Below are 20,826 nucleotides of genomic sequence, written 5' to 3'. Positions count from 1 at the left end.
ATACATCAAGAATAAACTCTGTGACTTGCATAAAGACACAAGAAAACCTCAAAACCAGGGTACTATTAGGCAGTTCTCCAGAATGCTGCTCAGTCCAGACTTCCTTCTGTACTTCCTCTGACCTCTAGACTTTCTTTTTTTTTTTTTAATATATTTTATTGATTTTTTTACAGAGAGGAAGAGAGAGAGGGATAGAGAGTTAGAAACATCGATGAGAGAGAAACATCCATCAGCTGCCTCTTGCACACCCCCTACTGGGGATGTGTCCGCAACCAAGGTACATGCCCTTGACTGGAATCGAACCTGGGAACCCTCAGTCCACAGGCCGACGCTTTATCCACTGAGCCAAACTGGTTTCGACTAGACTTTCTTTATGGTAAATGTAGTGATGGTCAAAGAAGAGACAGGTGTTCTGCTAACTTCCAACAGGAAGGAAAGCCAATTTTCAAAAAGAAAACTGGAGCCCTAACTGGTTTGGCTCAGTGATAAGAGTGTCAGACTGCAAACTGAAGGGTCGGTCCCAGGTTCAATTCCGGTCAAGAGTACTAACCTCGGTTGCTGGCTTAATCCTGGCCTGACTGGGGCCCATCTGGAAGGCAACCAATCACATTGATGTTTCTCTCTGTGTCTCTCTCCTTCCCTTTCATTCTTTCTAAAAATCAATGGAAATTTATCCTTGGTGAGTATTAATTTTTAAAAATTAAAAAAATAACAACTGGGAACAAAAGTGAGCAACCTATTCCATCTCTGTGATATGAATGAATAAAAGACCCATGTAGAGAATAAGAAAGTTGGTAAAAGCTGCTATGCTAATACCAAAAGTAAAAAGAGGTTTTGGTATAAAGTTTAATTAATTATACTCAAAATAATCCTCCCTATTCCCAAAGTACAAAACTTTTTTAAAAATCTATTTTTATTGATTTTAGAGAGGAAGGAAGAGAGAGACAGAAACATCAATGATGAGAGAGAATTATTGATCAGGTGCCTCCTGCACACCCCACCTGGCATGTGCCCTGACCGGGAATCAAACCGTGACCTCCTGGTTCATGGGTTGACACTTAACCACTGAGGCACACCAGCTGGGCAACTCTTGCTTTCTCTAAATGCTTGCTGTCTTTCCTTCCACTTAAGAAATGCCAAAGCCTGACAAGCAAAATCCAGGGAGCCCTGAGCTGCCAAAATATGAACCAGATAGGGCCGGTGTTGCAGAAAATCCCTTGAGGGTTCTGAGGGAAGCAGAATGACTTTCTGAAATGCCTGCCACCTCCCATCAGCCTCCTTCCAGAGCTCACAGGGCAGTTTAGTGGCTTTGTTCAGGTAACTCAGCTAGAAAGGCTTCTCTGGATGGCAGAAATGTGTGCTTCCAATTTCTTTGTGAACCAGAGCAGAATTATTTCACATGAAATCATTATACATTTGGTTCTCTTCTGTGGCCTGTGGACCCATTCTGCACACCAAGTTTCAATCTATGGGTTCAGATGCCATAGACCAGGTATCAGCAAACTATGGCTCAAAAATAGCCCTCCACCTATTTTTATAAGTATTATCATCTGAACATAGCAAGGGCCATTCATTATTGTTGATAACTACTTTTTCTCTATAAGAGCAAAATTGAGTGATTGTGGCAGAAAATATATGGCCTACAAAGCATAAAATATTTACTATTTTTCCCTTTACATGAAGTTTATTCCTACAAATGCATGTGGCCAACTTTTTAAAAATTATAAAACATTAGGAAAATAATACTTAAATTTTATATTTTCCTTTTAATATTTAGATAATTGACGATTTATGCCTCAAAACAGTCACTAGGAATCTCAATTAACACTGCAGCACAGGCATGGTGGAAACAAAAGAGAGAGCAAGTAATGGGACTCTCCAATTGACAAAACAGGGCTTTTAAAAAACCTGTTTTGGCCCGGCCAGCATGGCTCAGTAGTTGAGCGCTGACCTGTGAACCAGGAGGTCATGGTTCGATTCCCAGTCAGGGCACATGCCCGGGTTGTGGTCTCGATATCCAGTGTGGGGCATGCAGGAGGCAGCCAATCAATGATTCTCTCTTATCATTGATGATTCTATCTCTCTCCCCATCTCCCTTCCTGTCTAAAATCAATAAAAAATACATTTAAAAAAAAAGACCTGTTTTGGACCCTGGAATGTAAATTTAGTCTAACACAATGTGCAACTAAAGTCATAAACTATTCATATCTGTAGTCCTTCATCTCATCTTAGAAAGTAGATCTGAAGAAATAACTAAAAAAAAAGACAAAATAGTTTTTTACAAAAATAGCTGTTATTTAAACAAAAAACTGTTAAAAAACAACAACAAAAAAAAAAACCCAACCCCAAATGTTCATCCAGAAGGAGGAAGGCTGGTTTACAGAATAACTGTGTAGCAGGCATCACAGTACATACACAGTACATAAAAAAGTACATACAAATATCAGTGGAACAAACAGAACACAAATGAGTGCCATCACCTAAAATACATTGCTTCTTTGTGAGAGAGACTTTGTAATATCTTTGCTAAATTAACTTTTTTCCCCATTTTTTTTTGGGGGGGGGGGTTGAAAGTGATAATACATAAGTATATATGGATTAACTTAACTAATACCTTTATAAATTATAATTTTAAAAGTGCATTTAAATTACTTCAATTAATACTACCTAACAATACTTAATAAAATTACTATTCATGATCTTCAAAGTAACAAGAATCATTTCCTAGAACATCAATGTCTGACTGGTGTATATCCCATGTTTTGAATTAATATGGCACTTTTTTCATTTGTAAAAATGCAAGCAAAGTCTCAATATGGAAAAAACAAGAGCCATACTTTTCTTAGGGCTTCCTCTGTGCCAAGCATTTTATGAGCTATTTTATCTGCATTGATTCCAATCCTTATAACATTTATGTAAGGTAGATTTTATCATCTCCCTATTGTTGATGAGAAAAAGAGGACTTCACAAGATTAAGAAACCTGCCAAAGGTTACACAGCCAAGGCACACAGTGGGTTTGACATCAAGGATTGTCTGATTCATTCCCAAACTAACAATGCTGGTATACTGGAGAGACAAGAGAGGAGTCAGATTGCAGACAGCGAGGTAGGGAAGACACTGAACAATCTCTAGGATGCCAGAGAGCTAGAGGATTAGAGCCTGATGAGGTCAAAAGCCCCACCCACCTCTAATGGTCTGGGATCCTAACTATCACTATGGTTAGTTTATACTACTCAAAAAAAGAGCAAAGACCTCAAAGAGGGAAATCTATATAAAGGTGAGGGTTTACAAGATGCCCCCAGTATCAAAGCAAAGAGGTCACATTTGAAGACCTGAAAGTTGGAAAGAGAGATATGGGATCCAGAATTTAGAGTTCAGCATAGGAGAGAAGCAAAGGAAAACCCCAGGATAAAGATGAAAAAAGATTTCAGGACGCCCTAACCGGTTTGGCTCAGTGGATAGAGCATTGGCCTGAGAACTAAAGGGTTCTGGGTTCGATTCCGGTCAAAGGCATGTACCTCGGTTGCAGACTCCTCCCCTGGCCGGGCCCTGGTCTGGGTGGGTGCAGGAGGCAACCACTACATCGATATTTCTCTGTCTTTTCCTCTCTCTTCCACTCTCTCTAAAAATCAGTGGAAAAATATCCTCAGGCAAGGTTTAAAAAGAAGAAAGAAAAAGGATTCTAGGACTAGAGTTGTGAGCAGACATAGAGAGTAAGCAGTTCATGCTGCAGGAGATGGTTATTACTGGGGAAAGCTGATTTATACTTCTAAGAGACACCTGGGGTAAGGGAGACAGAAAACCAAACGAATTAACAATAACAAAAATTAACTCCAGGAAAACAAAAAAGTTGTACAAGATAAAAAAATGTTATAGTATACTCCCTGCTCAACTGTAAATAATATTTACATAATCTTATTAATATAAACCTTGAATATCAACCTAATCAAAAATTATGAGTAAACTGGTCCTGGCCAAGTAGCTCAGTTGGTTAGAGTGTCTTCCTGATTAAACTGATTGCTGGTTTGATCTCCAGTCAGGGTACATGTAAGAATCAACCATTGCCCTGGCTGGTGTTGCTCAGAGCATTGTCCTGTGCACCAAAAGGTCAAGGGTTTGATTTCTGGTCAAGGTCATGTACCTGGATTGCAGGTTTCTTCCCCGGCCATAGTCAGGGCACGTGAGGAAGGCAACCAATTGATATGTCTCTTTAACATTGATGTTTCTCTCTTTTCCCCCCTCTCCCCTTTCCATTCTTCCTAAAAAAGTCAATGGCCCAGCCGCGTGGCTCAGTGGTGAGTGTCAACCTATTAACTAGAAGGTCACAGTTCGATTCCAGGTCAGGGCACAAGCCTAGGTTGCAGGCTCGTCCCCAGTGTGGGGCATACAGGAGGCAGCCGATCAATGTTTCTCATTCATGTTTCTATCTCTCTCTCCTTCTCCCTCTCCCTTACTCTCTGAAATCAATAAAAATATATTTTTTAAAAAGTCAATGGAAAAAATATTCTCGGGTGAGGATTAACAAAAAAACAAAACAAAACAAAAAGAATAAACCAATGAATGTAGAAATAAGTGGAACAAATCAATTTTCTCTCTCTCTCTCAAATCAATAAAATTTTTTTTTAAATATGAGCAAACTAGCCCTGGCTGGTTTGGCTCAGTGGATAGAGCGTCAGCCTATGAACTGAAGGGTCCCAGGTTCAATTCTGGCCAAGGGCACATGCCCAAAATTCGAGCTCAGTCCCCAGTGGGGGGCGTGCAGGAGGCAGGCAATCAATGATTCTCTCTCATAACTGATGTTTTGATCTCTCCCTCTCCCTTCCTCTCTGAAATTAATAAAAATATATTAAAAGAGAAATATGAGCAAACTATATTTGGAAGATAAAGGGAGGTGAAGATGATTAGGGAAAGTGGATAATGATACAAGAAACCTAGAGCCTCAATAAAGAGGTCAAAATATTTTTATAGCTATTGATTTGATATCCTAGAAATAAAAAACAAGCAACACAAATATGTTATTCAGAAATCTAATCTAATAATAGAGGAATATGCAAATTTGTCCATTACAGCATCACAATATGAACGGATCAGCAGGCTGCATCCCCATCCTCTGCTCAGGCAGCTGCAAGGCCCGAGGTAGGATACGATATGATAGGAGGGGATAAGAAAGGAGAGGGAGCCCTAACCGGTTTGGCTCAGTGGATTAATACTTCAGGGACCCAGGTTCAATTCCAGTCAAGGGCATGTACCTTGGTTGTGGGCACATCCCCAGTAGGGTGTGTGCAGGAGGCAGCTGATCAATGTTTCTCTCTCATCTATGTTTCTAACTCTCTATCCCTCTCCCTTCCCCTCTATAAAAAATCAATAAAATATATTAAAAAAAAAAAAAGAAAGAAAGAAAGAAAGAAAGGAGAGGGAGAGGAAGACAGACCTGCATGCAGACAGGCCAAGAGGAGAAACAGAAATACAGAAAGGGAACAAGAAAAAGACGCAGGAATGGAAAAGGGAAGGAAACTGCACGAGGAAGGGGGTGGCGACTGCAGGGGGGCAGAGCAGGTGCGCCTGGCGGGGAGCCCCACCCAGACACAGGAGGAGGGCAGTGGCAGCCGTTGGCAGGGAGGCGCCCACGAGTCCAGGAAGGAGTGGAGGACCATCCGAGGCCTCCTGGGCCAAGTCGCTCCTGCTTCGCGGAAGCAGCACCCAGACCACATGGGCCTCGGCCACCCTCGCTGGGCCGGGTGTCCCAGGCAGGGAATGGGAGCAGGACAGCAGCGGGGAGGCAGGGGAAGAGGGGACGGCGAACACCTGACCAGGGCTGAGCCCTGGGCTGGGGGTTAACGCCCCCCCCCCCCCCCATGGAAGCTTTAAGAAGGGAAGGAGGGAGGGAAAAACTTTATAAAGGAGTCAGTAGAGAGCAGAGTTAAAGAAGGAAAGAGGATGTGTGAGTGAACTGTAGGAGCTATAATGAAAATCAAGTATATTTGTGTACTTGGGGACAGATTTTAAAAGTAGGAGTCAGAAAAGAAAAAAGATAAATGATAGTGAATAATTAGGCGGGTAGATAGATATTAACCTTTTGCACTCGGATGTCGAGTGTGACTCGACATGGTTAGCATTAGAATAAAGGAATCGAGAAAAAAGCAAGCGAATGCAAAGGGTTAAAAAAGTGGAAGTAAGTAGAGAAGAATGTGGATGAAAGAAAAAGAGGGAGGGAAGAAAAGTTTTAAAGGAGAGCCGGTAGAGCTTAAAAGGAGAATGGGAAGAAGGAAGAAATGGGGGAGGGAGCAAAGCAGGTCCGAGGAGGAAGTGAAGAAAAAAATTAAGGTGGGAAGGAAGGAAAAGGGGAGGGAGGCAAGGGGTAAAGATAAAGGAAAGAAGGAATATTGGGAGGGAGGGAAGGTAGGAGAAAGATGGGAAGACGGATGATGGAACAGAAGTAGGAAATGAGGAGGAAAGAAAAGTTTATAAATGATGAGTCAGTAGGAAAAAGTGTTACATAAAGGAGAGAGAAAAATTGTGTGACAGGGAGAAGCCAAAAAGGAAGTCAAATATAACTGTGTGAAGGGGATAAGATTAAAAAAAAAGTGAATAGGGGTGACCAGGCCGGCAAGGGAGGGCAGTTAGGGGTGACCAGACTGGCAGGAGAGGACAGTTAGGGGGATCAGGCTGGCAGGGGAGGGCAGTTAGGGGGATCGGGCAGGCAGGCAGAGTGGTTAGGGCAGGCAGGCGAGCGGTTAGGAGCCAGAGGTCCCAGAATGCGAGACCACAGGGATCAGGCCTAAACTGGCAGTTGGACATCTTCCAAGGGCTCCCAGATTGGAGAGGGTGCAAGGCGGGCTGAGGGACGCCCCCTACCCCCCCCCCCATGCACGAATTTCATGCACCGGGCCTCTAGTATACCGATAAATGCCCAAAGAAACAGACACACAGTTGAAAGTGCCTCTAGGATACAAAAATAAAGGGAGAGTAAGAGGAAATTACTATTTAGTGTTATAAGCTCTATCAAACGATTTGACTGTGTAAACCATATCCATGTATAACTGACAAAATTTAAATTTACAAAATGCATGTGCTAACAGGAGTTTAAGGTATTCATCAAGAAGATAATCAGTGAACAGAGAAAGTAACCTTAATATTCAAGGAAAATGTTGAAAAGTTATTTCCAGTGCAAGAATGTGTCTAGAATTTCTGTCTCTAGAATTTTTACTGTCTCTAGAATTTCTTTATGGATGCCCACGGAATGGGCAGAAATAATAACAAAATAATCTTAGAGGCATGCAGAGCCAAACTGCAAATAACAAACAGTAGCTATTTACTTTTTCATCACAGAACTTTTAGTGTTAAATGCATAGACACCATCCTATATAATAAAGAGGTAATATGCAATTTGACTGTCACACCCTCACAAGCAGGCTGCATGGGGAGACCAGGCCGGCAGGGGGGTTAGTGAGGGATGACCAAACGACTGAACAAACAGGCTGCGTGGGGCAACCAGGCCGGCAAGGGGGTTAGTGAGGGATGACCAAATGACTGAACAAGCAGGCTATGTGGGGCGACTAGGCCAGCAGGGGGGTTAGTGAGGGATGACCAAATGACTGAACAAGCAGGCTATGTGGGGCGACTAGGCCAGCAAGGGGGTTAGTGAGGGATGACCAAATGACTGAACAAGCAGGCTATGTGAAGCAACTAGGCCAGCAGGGGGGTTAGTGAGGGTCGACCAAATGACTGAACAGCAGGCTGCATGGAGTGACCAGGCCGGTGGGGGGATTAGTGAGGGAATGACCAAACGACTGAACAGCAGGCTGCGTGGGGCGATCAGGCCGGCGGGGGTACTGTGAGGGGCAACCAGGCTGGCAGGGGAGGGGGGCAGTTGGCAGCGACCAGGCCAGTGGCGGGGGGCAGTTGGGGGCGACCAGGCCGGCGGGAGGAGCAGTTAGGACCAACTAGGCCTGCAGGGAGGGGCAGTTGGGGGCAACCTGGCTGGCAGCAGGGCGGGGGGGGGGCAGTAAAGGGCAACCAGGCTGGCAGGGGGGGCAGTTAGGGGCGATCAGGCCAGCACACAGAGGCAGTGAGGGGCGATCAGGCTGGTGGGGGGGGGCAGTTAGAGGTGACCAGGCAGGCAGGCAAGCGGTTAGGAGCCCTGCAGGATGGGGCCTAAACCAGCAGTCAGACATCCCCCAAGGGGTCCCGGATTGGAGAGGGTGCAGGCTGGGCTGAAGAGACTCCCCCACCGAATTTCGTGCACTGGGCCTCTAGTATCTATATATACAAGTATGAAATGTAACCACTTCGGAAGTTGGGTCTTAAATACTGCAGAAAAGGAAAGAAACACGAGATACAGAACCAACAAAGCAAAATGTGGGGAGAAAAGGAGGTAAGGATGTGTTACCCAGGTAGAGAAAACACAGCTGAGTTAGTTCCTCCTTACTTAAGGACTCCCAGAGAATCCATAAGAAAGCTGAGAACACTATGAGATGCCAATTAACTCCTGATGCCTCTATGAAGATTCAAAGATATGTGGCATCATTTCACAAAGCCCCTTTCCTAGTTTAAGTGCCCCAAGTATACCCTGCTCCCTACCTCCTCTTTAGGGTTTCTTATGATCCAGAGTGGAACCTCAGAGACCCCTGGAGCATGGCTGTTCTGAACAGCACTGCCCAAATCACCCTGAATCATGTGATTTCACAGGAGTGAGGAATCTTACCTTTCTACTTTCCAGGTACAGGTCTGAGCAAGGCCGAATAGCTTCGTTTTAATCTATAGTCCAGAAGTTAGAGAGCCAGGTGGAAGAAGGCAGCCATGCTAACTGTAGATTAAGTATATAACACCCTCAGCATTTTCAATTTACCAGTTATCAGATATCATTCCTTAATTCTGATTTCTGATCTTTCTGCTAGAAAGGTTTAAACCTCTTATATCCTGATAAAATTGCCACAAATAAATGGATACTTCAAAACCTTCATTCTTATCTTAGTAAATAATTTATTGGGCAACCCTAAGAATTAAAACAACTAACTTTTTCTAGGTGCTGGAGTCTCCTGATCAGTTTACAAAGCTTTAAGCCCATGGTGAGGGTTTAGAGGCTGACAGTATGGACCCCTAGCTGTTAATACAGATGCTAACTGGACTAGGCACTTCTATGCTTATTTCCACACAGGAACACAGCTTACAGGAAGGTAAAGCACTAGTGCAAACCAAAATCAAGTCTAACAGCCTATCCCCTCTACTTCATTCTAGGTTCCATGCTTACGGGTGAGAAAACAGCACATCACAATAATCTGTGAAACTCTTTTAGCGTTCTTAGCATTCTCCTCCCCTTCTAAAACTCTACTTTTTCTCTATCAGAATGACAAGAAGGGTCTGGGTAGATATAGTCTGGCAAGGCCTCACAGATAATTCTGTTAGAGCCATCGCTCTGAAAGGGTCTGATAAGACTCATCGTTAAAAAAATCTCTGACTGTAACAAAAAGCAGAAACTCATGTTCTCTCAGCCCATCGGAATGGGACTAGTAGAGAAATGACAAAACCCATGCAGGTAGAGAGAAGTAGCTGTACCCAGTTATGTGGAAAAATTCCCAAATAAATGGTCCAAGTACCTATCAGTGTTAACTCTATCACACACTTGATTTTAAATCGGTTTTCCTCAATTTGCAAGGCTGCATAATACAGTATTTCAGGCAAGTGAAGGGGGAACTTCAAAATTCATTAATATCAAAGTTGACTTACTTACATGATGAATGACAAGGCCGTATTGGGGAATAGAAAAATAAATCGAAAACAAAAGTAAGAGCCGAAACCGGTTTGGCTCAGTGGATAGAGCGTCGGCCTGCGGACTGAAAGGTCCCAGGTTCGATTCCGGTCAAGGGCATGTACCTTGGTTGCGGGCACATCCCCAGTAGGAGGTGTGCAGGAGGCAGCTGATAAGATGTTTCTCTCTCATCGATGTTTCTAACTCTCTATCCCTCTCCCTTCCTCTCTGTAAAAAATCAATAAAATATATTTTTTTAAAAAAGTAAGAGAAAGAAAAGTAAGCCAATGAATTGGGAAGAAAGCCAAACTGACAAGTTAGACCTGTGTAACTGACAAAGGCCTCACTTTCTCAGTTGTACTGTATATGGCACTGAGTCTTCAGGGCTTTGTTTTTAGGAAAAAAGGGGAGGAGGGAGGAGGGAGTCGACCCTCGGCCCCCCTGGGAAAGGGGCCAAGTCCGCAGCCACCCACCCCGGGGTCCCGGGGCCCCGGTTCAGGTTTCATTTTGTTCTATCAGGCAGTAGTAAAGTCATCCCAGCGCCATTCAGAGCAGTGAGTTGCAGAATCTAATTCTGGAAAGGTAGCTGTTATAACTACTCAAAGTGTGCCCAACGTACGGAAAACATGCAATCATATTACAGCAGCAACACATTACTAAAGCATAAAACATGAGCTATGCTGGTGCTAAAGAACTTGGCTACCAGCTCCACGGGACGAGCACTGTCCGAGGATCTACAGCGAGTGAGCAATGAAGTATCACCTCAGTATAACCTAACTGGTATAGGCAGGGCCCAAAGCTTCCTGAGTCAGGGCAGAAGAGCTGTGTCATGGTTTGTACATGAAGAGAAAAGGTAATCATTTGTCTTACTCCTGGAGAGAAAAAAGGGAGTGGGGCATCAATACTATGCTTAGTTAGGCTTGTGCAACCAGAAACTTAAAAAAAAAAAAATACAGCACAACAAAACACCGTTTGATATTTATTGAAGACTCACCCCATCCCAGGTACTAAGCAAAATACTGCTCAAAGTGTGTCCTGAGGCACGGCAGCATCAGACTCACCAGGGAAGCTGGTTAGAAAACGAATCGCAGGCCCTACCCGACCTACAAAATCGGAATCTTCAAGATCCCTAAGTGATGCGCACGCACATTGAAGAGAGATGAGGGGCGTCTCGCTACACTCTCACCACAGGTCTGTGAGACAAGTACTGTTATTATCTCTGGCTCACAGCTCAAAAATACAGGTTCGGGTAAGCCGCTCGCAAGGTCACAGAACTCCGGAGCGGTTGGGGTCGCCAAGGTTCTCTGTAGAGCCGGGCCTGTGAGGAGCGCCCGTCACACCGACGGAGAAGTGCGGAGAGGCACGGCCTCGGCGCGCGCGGGCCCTGGGCCGGCCAGGAGGCGCGGGCCACGGACCAGGTTTGCACGGAGAGGCCGGTGCGACCTTCTACCCAGCCGCCGCCACTCACCTGGGCCCGGCCAGCACGGACACCACAATGACAGATCACAGATTCCGCGGAGCGCGGCTACACGGCGACTCCTCCAGGTACACCGGCCCCTCACGGCCCCACTTCCGGCCAACTGCCCGCTACTTCCGGCTGATGCGCGAAGGACGGGTGCGACCGAGGCTCAAAAGACTCTGTTAGCGTTTTTCAAGGACGTTTTCCACTAAAGGACGATGTTGAGGAATCGAGGGGAATCTGGAACTTGGCTGGTGCTAAAGAACTTGGCTACCAGCTCCCCAGGATAAGCCAAAGACACACCACTCTGGAAGTAATTTAATAGCCAAGGCACAGGTTCGAATCCCGACCACTCCTCAGGGTGTTATGCCTTGGGGAAATCACATAAACTCTCTAAGCCTAATTTCTTGTCTGTACAATGAGGATAATCATATATTTAAAAGAAATGTAATCATAAAGTTCTCCCAAGAGAAGAGTTAGTGATGGAGAGACGGAGAAATGGACGTGAGGAGCTGGAGCTTGAGGAGGGCAGTCCTATGATGGAGGAGCCAGGGTGATCCTGGACCTTCCTAAGTAGGGAGCTCATACCTGAGACGGTATGGGCAAAACTAGGCAAGGAAGGGTCTCCACTGAGATCTTTCAGGAGGGCCTGGCCCTAGACAGCCTTTCCTGGGGGCACTGGAGAGCTGCTGGTCAGGATCATCATACCTTGTCAGTGCCTTGGCTGCTCATCCACTCATTCATTCATTCATTCATTCAAGAAAGAGGAAGGGTAAAAGAGCTCCAAACTTGTGAACGGAAAGAAAAGCCTGGACCCTTTGCCTTTCAAGGATATTGTGGTACATAAAAAGGCAAAGTTTGTGGTGAATGAGCAGCTAAATTGAGATCAGATTTGCTTTTGTAATTTGGAATTAAAAAAAAAAATTAAAAAAATAAATAAAAAAAAGAAAGAAAGAGGAAGGGAGAGGGAAAGAGATAGAAACATCAATGATGAGAAAGAATCACTGATCTACTGCCTCCTACAGTGGGGATCCACACTGGGGATTGAGCCTGCAACCTGGGTATGTGCCCTGACTGGGAATGGAACTATGACCTCCTGGTTCATAGGTCCAGGCTCAACCACTGAGCCATGCCAGCCAGGCTCATCCACTCATCTTAAGAGCTACAAAGGAGACCTGAGATTTGATACTCCCTCCTGGGCACCATCTTGTCCAGGAGACAAAATTAATGTAGGCAGGATACTTCACTGCAAGGGAAGAGGTGGGCAAGCCTGGCATGCCAACTCCTGAGCTCTGCAGAGGGCACTGTTTGCCTGGGTATGAACATCTGGGCCTCAGACCACTGACACCACTGCTCAGGGAGGTTCTCTCACTTGGGCCAGATCAGGGCACACAGTTAATTGTTGATTATGATTCTGTCTTTGCCTGCAGAACCCAGAGAGAGCAGAGGGCTCGCCCCCAGGGGATGGACCACACACATTACTCGGAGGCAGCCAAGGCAATCCTATTGTTCTTTGACAAATACTCAATGTCCCAGCCTCCCTTAAAATTGAAAGAACATGTGACTCAGTCTTGGCAAACAAAATTTAAAGGAACACCTGCTAGTAGGGTTCTGGGAAGGCTTTTACTTTCATGATAAAGTAGTGCTGTCTCAATGCCTTCTTGGAGCTCTGGCAGCCACCTGTGGTATGATTTAAACAGCAAGAATGTGAAAGTAAGAGGATGAACAGTCTAAGTCCTTGATGAACCAACACCTATGACAAGTAGAATGCCTACCAGACTTGTCAGGTTAGAAAAAATAAGCCACTGATTAAGGGCCTGTAATTCAGGTTGGGTTGCTTGTAGCATAATAGTCTTTTTTTAAATCTGAACTATGCATCTCTTTAAAAAAAAATTTTTTTTTTATTTTAGAGAGAGAGGAAGGGAGAGGGAGAGAAACATTGATGAGAGAGAAAAACATCCATAAGCTGCCTCCTGCACGCCCCCTATTGGGGATCAAGCCTGCAATCCAGGCATGTGCCATGACTGGGAATCAACTGGCAACCTCTCAGTGCATGGGACAACCCTCAACCAACTGAGTCATACTGGCCAGGGCGCCTAATACATTCTTGATTGGGGGGAGGGGTTTGTAAGAGTGCCAGGAAAAAATTATCATAAAAGACATCACATAACCTCAAAGGATGACTCCCTTCTTGCAGCACACTTGGGTCATTTCTGCCTTTTGGCCCTCATCACTAATTACAAACTGGTTCTTAGACTTCATTAATATGTATTCTACCCTCAAACATCAGCCCATTGCTATAAGGTGGCTCAGGCCACTATAGGCTGCATCTAGCTATCCTGCATCATCTCTTTTTGGCCAGCAGCCTGGTGTCCAGATTTTGAGCTGGAACCAGCTTGAAACTCTGGAGAATGCCCCACTAGCCAGAAATGTGGGACTACGACTCCTCCTGGGCAATATGGAGGAGCTTGGACTTTGAGCCAACCTCTTGGCATGGTCCAGTGAACACGTCTCATGGCTCCTCTGGGATATATCTACTCCAGCTTTGCCCTCCACACCCCCTCACCTGCAAAGACACAAAGAGGTCAAAGAATGCCACTCAAGAGGCTTTCTCCATTTTATTTCTTTGGGAAAAGAAAACAAAGTCTTTCCATCACATATGGTAGAGATATATATTTATATATATATTTATATATAATTTCTTTTGTAGTTGGAAGTCCCAAAGCTGAGTCTGTTAATATATTTTTTTTATTTTTTAATTTTTTTCCTACTAATGCCTTCTCTTCCCCCTGCCCCTCTGGCCCAGGCCCAGATTCTGGGACAGGTACACTGAGGGGTGAGTGGAATCGGCAGTGATTGCCAGAATGGCCCAACCCAGAGATCTGGTGAGGGCCACAGGAAGGGGCTGTGCAAAGAGACAGAGGCCACACAGAGAGGCACTCCTGATTTCATAGGGGATGCACAGCTTGTTAAACAGTCACCAGTCATGGGAGGAGGCTGGTCAGGGGTTAGAGGACTTGCTCACAGTAGTTGCCAGCTCTCTCCACCCTGTCCCCAAACCTAGTCTTGGGGGCGGGAGGAAGAGAGTGAAAAAGAGAGAAATACAAGGGCTAAGGGCCAAGCCTCCTCCAATTTTTATTGCTGGTGAATTAGAAATTTGCCTTTCCCTTCCTGTCTTGGGGAGATGGACTCTCAGAGGGCCTATAGCGGAGGAAGTCACATTGGCTGCCCCAACCCCACTGATGGCCATGTCAGGCCTTCCCTGGGTTACCTTGGGGCCCTGGGAACCCAAACGTCAGCCTTGTCGTTCAAGGGCAATCACAGCCACCCCCCAAAACAAGGGCCTCAGGCTCAGGTTTGGGCCCAGTGGAGCTTGGAAGTGGGCAGTGAGTGCACCAAATATCAAGCAGAAATTTCTACTGGAAGAAAAGGTGAGTTTTGAGGGAAGAGGTGACAATGATGTTCTGAGCTGAAAGCAGGAGGCTGGGGGAATGGAGTGGGGAAGACATCACAGACACTCATGACCTCAGAACTGGGTGAGGGGAGTGCCTGAGAGGCAGGTAGCACTTAATAGCTGTAGTTAGAACCAGACAGTGGCCCTGTGTGTGGGGCAGGCCAAGCAGATGAGGCTATTGCCTTGGATTGTGGCCAGGAAGGGGTGTGGGGAGGGAGAGCTTAGAAGCCTCCAGGTGACCCTTCCAGGAACAAGAGGGCAAATCTTTACTGGACACTGGGCCTCCAGCCCCAGCCCTACCCTCCCTCAATACACATATGGACACACACTCAGACCAAGCCAGGCTATGAGGTCTGAGCCCAAGAGACCTTGGTGGGGAGGGGCTGGGCAGCTAGCCCTCTCAACCACAGGCAGGCCATCTGCTCCCACTTGTCCTGCCAATCTGCCAGGAAGGGAGAATAGTGCAGGAAGGAGAGAGACCAGGAGCCCAAGGTCTATCGGTTTCAGCAGACCCCCTCAGGTTACATGGCCTAGGAGGCGAGCACAGAGAACATTACTGGACACAGAGTAGCCAACAGTAGCAGCCCACACCTAATGAGGGCTGGGGCACCGCATGGCACTACAGGCCTGCCACCTCCATCTCCAACAAGGGAGTGCCAACAAAGGGAGCCTGGGCCCCTAATCCCCGCTCGCTTTGCCCTCTCCCTGTTCCCTCCTTGGGAGGAGGGCCCAGTGGGTTGCCCAGAGGGACAGTAGTAGAGCTAGGAGGGCACTCAGTGCAGGAAGGGAAGGGACCTGGTCACAGCTGCTGCTTTGAGAACCTCTTTGGTCTGGGGATAAGGGAAACCTGGGGAAGAGAGATGGTGGGAGGGGACATGGGGACTCTGGCCTTTGACAGGGTATTTGTCAAAAGTCCCAAGCCCAGATCAGGGATCAGATTTCCGTGGACTCAATGCGCTCCAGGCGGGAAGGGGTCCAGGCTTTCTTCTCCTCGCCATGTTGGGGGGTGGGTGTGCTGGCACCCCCTGCGGCCCCACGTTCACGCAGCCGCCGCTCCAGCTGCTGGTTGCGCTGGTACATCTCCACGTAGCTCAGCTGCAGCTGCTTCTGGTACTCGATGACCTTCTCCTTCTCCTCCAGCCATACACGGCGCTCCTCTGCGAAGCTGGCCCCCTGGCGCTCCCGAGCTCGCCGCTCAGCCGCTAGCTCGGCCTGCAGCCGCCCCACCTCCCGCCGCAGGGCCCTCGTCCCGCTCTCCCCACCAGCATCCACCTCCCCGTCCAGGGAGACTAAGGAGGCGGCGGCGGCCACCCCTGCCTGCCGGCGCATCTTGGCCTCGTCGCTCTCGCAGCTGGCCAGAGCATCCTGCGGCTCGGCGGGGTCCACAGGGGTCAGCGCCGGCTTGAGGCAGGCGGCGGGCAGCTCACCCTCGGCCAGCTCCAGGCTGGCCTGCTTGCTGCTGAAGGAGTCCCTCAGGCTGAGCAGCTGCTCCTCCTTCTCCCTCAGCGAGGCCCGGCCCTCCCGCAGCTGGGAGCGCAGCCCCACAATCTCACTCAGCTTCTGGGACACATCCGCCTGCGAGTCCTTCAGCTGCTGCTTCAGGAGGGAAATCTCCCCGGCTTTCTGGCACACCTGGGCAGGGTCGGGTGGGAGAAGCCAGGGTGAAGGCAGAGCTCTGCTCACCTCACCCCACCTTCCATATCCAGCCCCAGAGGTACCAAGCTTCTCCAGGGCATCACGCTGGGCAGAAGTGACACACAGGGCCCCCTCAGACACAGGACATACATGGCCAATCCCCCCCCCCCCCCCCCCCCCCAGCCCAGGGACAGCGCTCTCTGGTCCTCACAGGAACTGCTAATCAATCTTGTGCCCCACCCCCAACTTTCATTCCCCTTGTGATCATGGCCTACTGCTCTGGGTTTCTCTGGAGGGACAGAGGGAAGAGGAGACAGGGAGAAGGCCCAAGCCCCCAACCCGCACCTCCCACTTAGTTTCCTCCATCCGGGGCAGGAAGTCGGCCTGCTCCTTCTGGCAGGCGGCCACCTTGTCCTCGAGCTCTTCCCGTTGTCGCATCAGCCGGGCTGCCTCCTCCTGCAGCTGCTTCTTGTCCTGCTGCAGCCGCAACACTTGCAGCTGTAGGCCCTGCTGAGCACGCTGCGCTCGGCGGGCCACCTGCTGCAGCTTCCCGCTGCAGCCCTGCCGCAGCTCGGCCAGCTCGCGCTCCCACGCTTTCTGCCGCTCCTCCAGAACTTGGGCCACGGCCACCTCACTCTGCTCCAGGCTCCTGCGCAGGGCGGCCACCTCCTGCTCCTTCTCCCACAGCCGCTCCTCTAGATCCTGGATCAGAGCACTGGGCGAGGGTGGTGAGCAGGCCGAAAATGGCAGGCCTCCACCTCCGCCCTCTCCCGATCCCAGGTGGCCAGACCGCCCCATGGATGAGGAGGACCCACTCTTGCTAGAGGCCCGCCCACTGTCAGAGGTTGCCAGGTCCTGGTAGCCTGACCCACCACCGCTACTGCCAGTGCCACTGCCACTGCCACTACCATAGCTGGCAGTGCCAATGCGGTTAATGTGGCTGGTGGAGGCACTGAGGGGCGCCACATGCTGGCTGTAGTTAGAGCTGTAGGTGGGCAGGCTTGTGAGTGAGTTCCGGCCTGAGTCTGAGAGGCTGCCCCCACCCCCGCCCGCTGGGGTCATGGTCCGAGACTTGTCCAGTCCACCCTTGAGGCCCCCAGGGCCCTGTCGTCCCTCAGGGGTCCCGCTGGTCTGTGGAGGACACAAGTTCTGCATGGAGTGGAAGTTCTTGGGTACAACAGGCTTGAAGGCTGAAGGCCGAACTAGCGGCTCTGAGCACTGCGTAAAAGCAAAGAAGGGAGAGTGGACATCAGGATGGGGCCTTAGCCTTGACCCCAGCCTCTTCCCTTTGGACAAGACTTCCCCACTCCCCACCCTCATCGCTCTCCATCCCAGGAGTCCCTCAGGGCTGGGTGTCTACCTTATGGCCCACCCAAGCCAAGTCTTTGTCCTGGACCCACCAGCTGGATTTGGCCCCCAAGGCCCACCCTTCAAGTCCAGTCTCCATCCTGGCACCTACAACTACCCAAATTCTAAGAACGTCCACTTCACCTTCCATCCCCAGAAAAGGGCCCTGGGGACTGACCTGGTCTAGCTTGCCAGAGGTGGCCAGGAGCTTAGGTGGGTGGCTGGGCTCACGATACTGTGGTGGGGCCTTGTCACTGCCGCCGCTACTGCTGCTGCCACCACTGCTGCCCACCACATTGCCACAGACATCCGTGTGGTCACTGCCCCGCAGCTCGCCATTGAGGTAGAGGGAGTTGGCGAGAGCCTTGTCCTCAGACGGGTAGCGGCCTGGCCTCTCCCTGCTGGCCCCACTGCCACCAGCTCGAGGGCCCTGGCTGCCCCCACCCCCTGTGCGGGTGCCCACGCTCTTCATGGCGAACTCCTGGGCATGGGCCACTCCACTGCCCACACTGCCCATGGCCAGACGAGGATCTGGGGGTCCGAGCTCAGAGGGCCGTGGGGCAAAGGCCAGGAGGGGATCCCGCCCTGAGTCAGCTCGCACAGGTAGTGTCTCCAGCTTCGCCATGATTGAGCCGGGGAAGTGGGGGGCACTGTGGGCATAGGTGAGAAGGCAGGATTGGTCAGACCACTCCCATGCCCACCACACCACACCACACCACACCCGTATCCTACCTCTCGGTGTCCCCTTCCCTAAAACAGACACAAGAATTCCCAGACACCCAAGGAGAAGGAATGGGGCTGCGTAAAGAGTGATAACCTTGGTAACGGGAGCTGCATGTTGCCCGCCTGACAAAGCCCGAGCCCAGGACACCATGCACATCCTCCCCTCCCAGATTTGCTCAGCTCTGTATTCCACTGCTCACCCACACCTCCTCCATGAGCTTCCCAGACTCAGTGGCCCACTCAATTCTTTACTGCAACCTCTGCAACATAGGGCTCTTTACCCCGGGTCTGGACCCCTGCATCCCAACCTCATGGGCAGGGAGATGGGGTTGGAAGGGGACAGCAGTACCTGAATCCAAGAGGGAACCTCAGAAGTTAAAGGAGGGAGAGAACCCCACCCCTATCCAAAAATTGTGGGCGGCAGCCTAACCTAGGGTGTTGCAGTCAAGGGCAGAAGGAGGCTCTGGACCAGCACAGGCTCCTCTCCTTGCCTTTCCAAGGGGGTGGGGGACCGACAGGCCCTCAGGCCTGGGACCCTTGGAGGCCTGGTATGCAGGGGTCATGCGCCTCACTCGGGAAGTCGGAGCTCGGCCGGAACCAGCTGAGTGACTTTAGACAGACCGGCAGAGCCATCCTGGACTGCAGTTTTCTTCTCTGTGAAAGGGGAGGAATGAAGGACCTACCTCGCGGAGCTGCCACGTGCCAGGCGCCCCCAGGCGACAGGCGCAGGAGCGGACTGGGGTGTTGGGGGGCGGGGGCAGCAGCTGCTTTGCAGCGCGCCTCAGGGCCACCTCGGGCACGCCCCGGCCCCCGCGGCCAGCCAGGAACCGCGGCTGCAGCGCGTGGCCAACGAGCCCGCCCAGAGGTCTTCCCAAGTGGGCCCCGCGGGGCCTTGGTACGGAGGGTCCCCTCCCCGCACCCAGTATCTCGGAAGAGGACCCCAAGCCGGCAGAGGCCGGGGCGGAGAACGCGGTGCCGCTAGCAGCGGGCGCCAGCCGAGCCTCCCGCAGGGCCTGCCTTTCCCACAGGTGGGCGGGAATGGGCGGGGCCTGCGCACCCAGCCGAGCCTGGGAAGATCCCGCGCCGCTGAGCCTGCCTAAGAATTCACTGCCTCCGGGAAGACTTCCTGGATTACTCCCCTTTCCCACTCCCTGTGGACCTTGACCCTGCTCAGTGCTCCGTGAAGTCCTCCGCGCCCCTCAGTGGGCGTGCACCCCACCCCCCAAGGCCGGCCCACAGGAACAGGGCCAGCAGGGCCTCGGGTTACCTGTGCTCAGGGAGCCCCTGCTTCCTGGTTCCTTTGTCTCAAGCCGGCACCTGGGAACACCTGCCCCAGAGATCCCAATAATCTGGCCTGGCAGGGGCTGCGATGAGTGCTTACCAGCAGTGTAAACACTCCAATACGCGTGCCAGGGATGGCGGGCGTGTCCTTCAGGCCCTTCGCCCTTACTCCCATCAGAAACCAGGCCAAGAGCACTCCTCTACCAAGGTGAAGGGGTGCAGGTGGCACCCCACAGCCCCTTGAGCATTCCTCAGACTGTCTTCTATCCAGGTGCCCACTCCTAATGTTGTGTCCAGCGGAGCCTGACAAAACTAATGCCCTTCAGAGTCTCCTGGCCACCACACCTGGAATTACAGCCCTAGGTGGTTGGAAAGTTCACCATCAAGCCAGTCCACACTGCTTTTGTGAAATTCCACTCTCCCAGCGCCTGATCCCTAGGTGTGGAGAAAAGCACTCTATCACCTACCTCTCTTGGCCAATCTGTCCCGTAGGGCGCAACAGAAGCGCAGGATCAGCAAGTTCAGACCTAGAGAGAGTGAGGACCTCCTTACTTTGGTGCCCTAGGTGCCTGCCTCTCATGCCTCACCCTAGTCCCTGTACACGCCCAGTATACACGAACTGGCTACCCCTCTGATCAGAAATCCCCCTCCCATCCTACTCATGACCCCCTTCTCTCACCATCCCTGGTACAGTATAGGGAGCAGCTAAGCAGCTGAGGATGGAGGCTGAGCGGCCTGAGGCTTGGAACCAGCGGGAAGGCCTGGGCAGGATTTGGGAGGAAAAACTGACAAAACTTCATACAGATGGAGTTCAGGGGGTGGGGGCAAGGAAGGATCTGGGTTGGGGCAACAGGGTGGGCATGACATATTTAACATGACAGGGGGAGAATGTTTGGGGAAAATAGGCTGTAAACTGTAAACTTTGGAGAAGACCAGAGCAAGATCTCTCTCACATACTGGAGAGGAAAGGAGAGAGGGAGGGGAAGAAGAGAGAGAGAGACTGAGAGCATCATCAGCATTCAAGGATAGTGTGGGTGGGGCCCAGCAACTAGCTAGGACAACAGAGCCTCAGAAGCCTGGGAGACAGTGTAGGAGCAGGAGGAAGGCCAGAAGGCAAGCCCTGTAGAACAAAATGGGGGCTTTCAAGAATGTGGATGCAGCTGAGTTTTGCTCAGTGG

The 20,826-nt window shown here is 50.0% G+C and overlaps 2 protein-coding genes across 7 annotated transcripts in view; both read right to left on the bottom strand.

The window, feature by feature from the left end:
* Positions 1 to 11,319, bottom strand: part of UBOX5 (U-box domain containing 5) — a 36,290-nt gene extending 24,971 nt beyond the window's left edge. For 4 of the 5 annotated variants that reach the window (XM_028144708.2, XM_054724380.1, XM_054724382.1 and 1 more), the window contains exon 1: positions 11,218 to 11,319. The gene's annotated coding sequence lies outside the window, so the exon portion shown is untranslated. Of the gene's footprint in view, positions 1 to 8,705; positions 8,808 to 11,217 lie in introns of all 5 variants that reach the window. The other variant, XM_054724379.1, reaches the window with a different exon arrangement.
* Positions 11,320 to 13,801: 2,482 nt separating this feature from the next.
* On the bottom strand, positions 13,802 to 18,287 carry LZTS3 (leucine zipper tumor suppressor family member 3). 2 transcript variants are annotated; one of them, XM_008141028.3, is made up of 3 exons: positions 17,823 to 18,287; positions 16,643 to 17,515; positions 13,802 to 16,294 (listed from the first exon to the last, which is right to left on the bottom strand). In XM_008141028.3, the coding sequence occupies exons 1-3, from the start codon at positions 18,267 to 18,269 to the stop codon at positions 15,596 to 15,598; spliced, it is 2,019 nt and encodes a 672-aa protein (XP_008139250.1). In that variant the 5' UTR covers positions 18,270 to 18,287; the 3' UTR covers positions 13,802 to 15,595. The 2 variants fall into 2 exon arrangements, with proteins under 2 accessions (XP_008139250.1, XP_028000514.1); XM_028144713.2 differs by having other exon boundaries at positions 16,706 to 17,515.
* Between the last annotated feature and the right edge of the window lie 2,539 nt (positions 18,288 to 20,826).

The sequence above is a fragment of the Eptesicus fuscus genome, chromosome 12 (genome assembly GCF_027574615.1).
Source record: "Eptesicus fuscus isolate TK198812 chromosome 12, DD_ASM_mEF_20220401, whole genome shotgun sequence".
In the NCBI taxonomy this organism is placed as follows: Eukaryota; Metazoa; Chordata; class Mammalia; order Chiroptera; family Vespertilionidae; genus Eptesicus; species Eptesicus fuscus.
The sequence above is the reverse complement of the archived record's forward strand: the minus strand, read 5'-3'. Positions and strand labels throughout refer to the sequence as shown.

Bases quoted from the DNA above. Each gene is read 5' to 3' on its own strand.
- LZTS3 (XM_008141028.3), bottom strand. From the start codon at position 18,269: ATGGCGAAGCTGGAGACACTACCTGTGCGAGCTGACTCAGGGCGGGAT. The intron at 17,516-17,822 runs GTCAGTCCCCAG...GCTTTTACGCAG, and splicing joins CCTCTGGCAAGCTAGACCAG to TGCTCAGAGCCGCTAGTTCG. The intron at 16,295-16,642 runs GTGCGGGTTGGG...GACCCTGCCCAG, and splicing joins TGGAGGAAACTAAGTGGGAG to GTGTGCCAGAAAGCCGGGGA.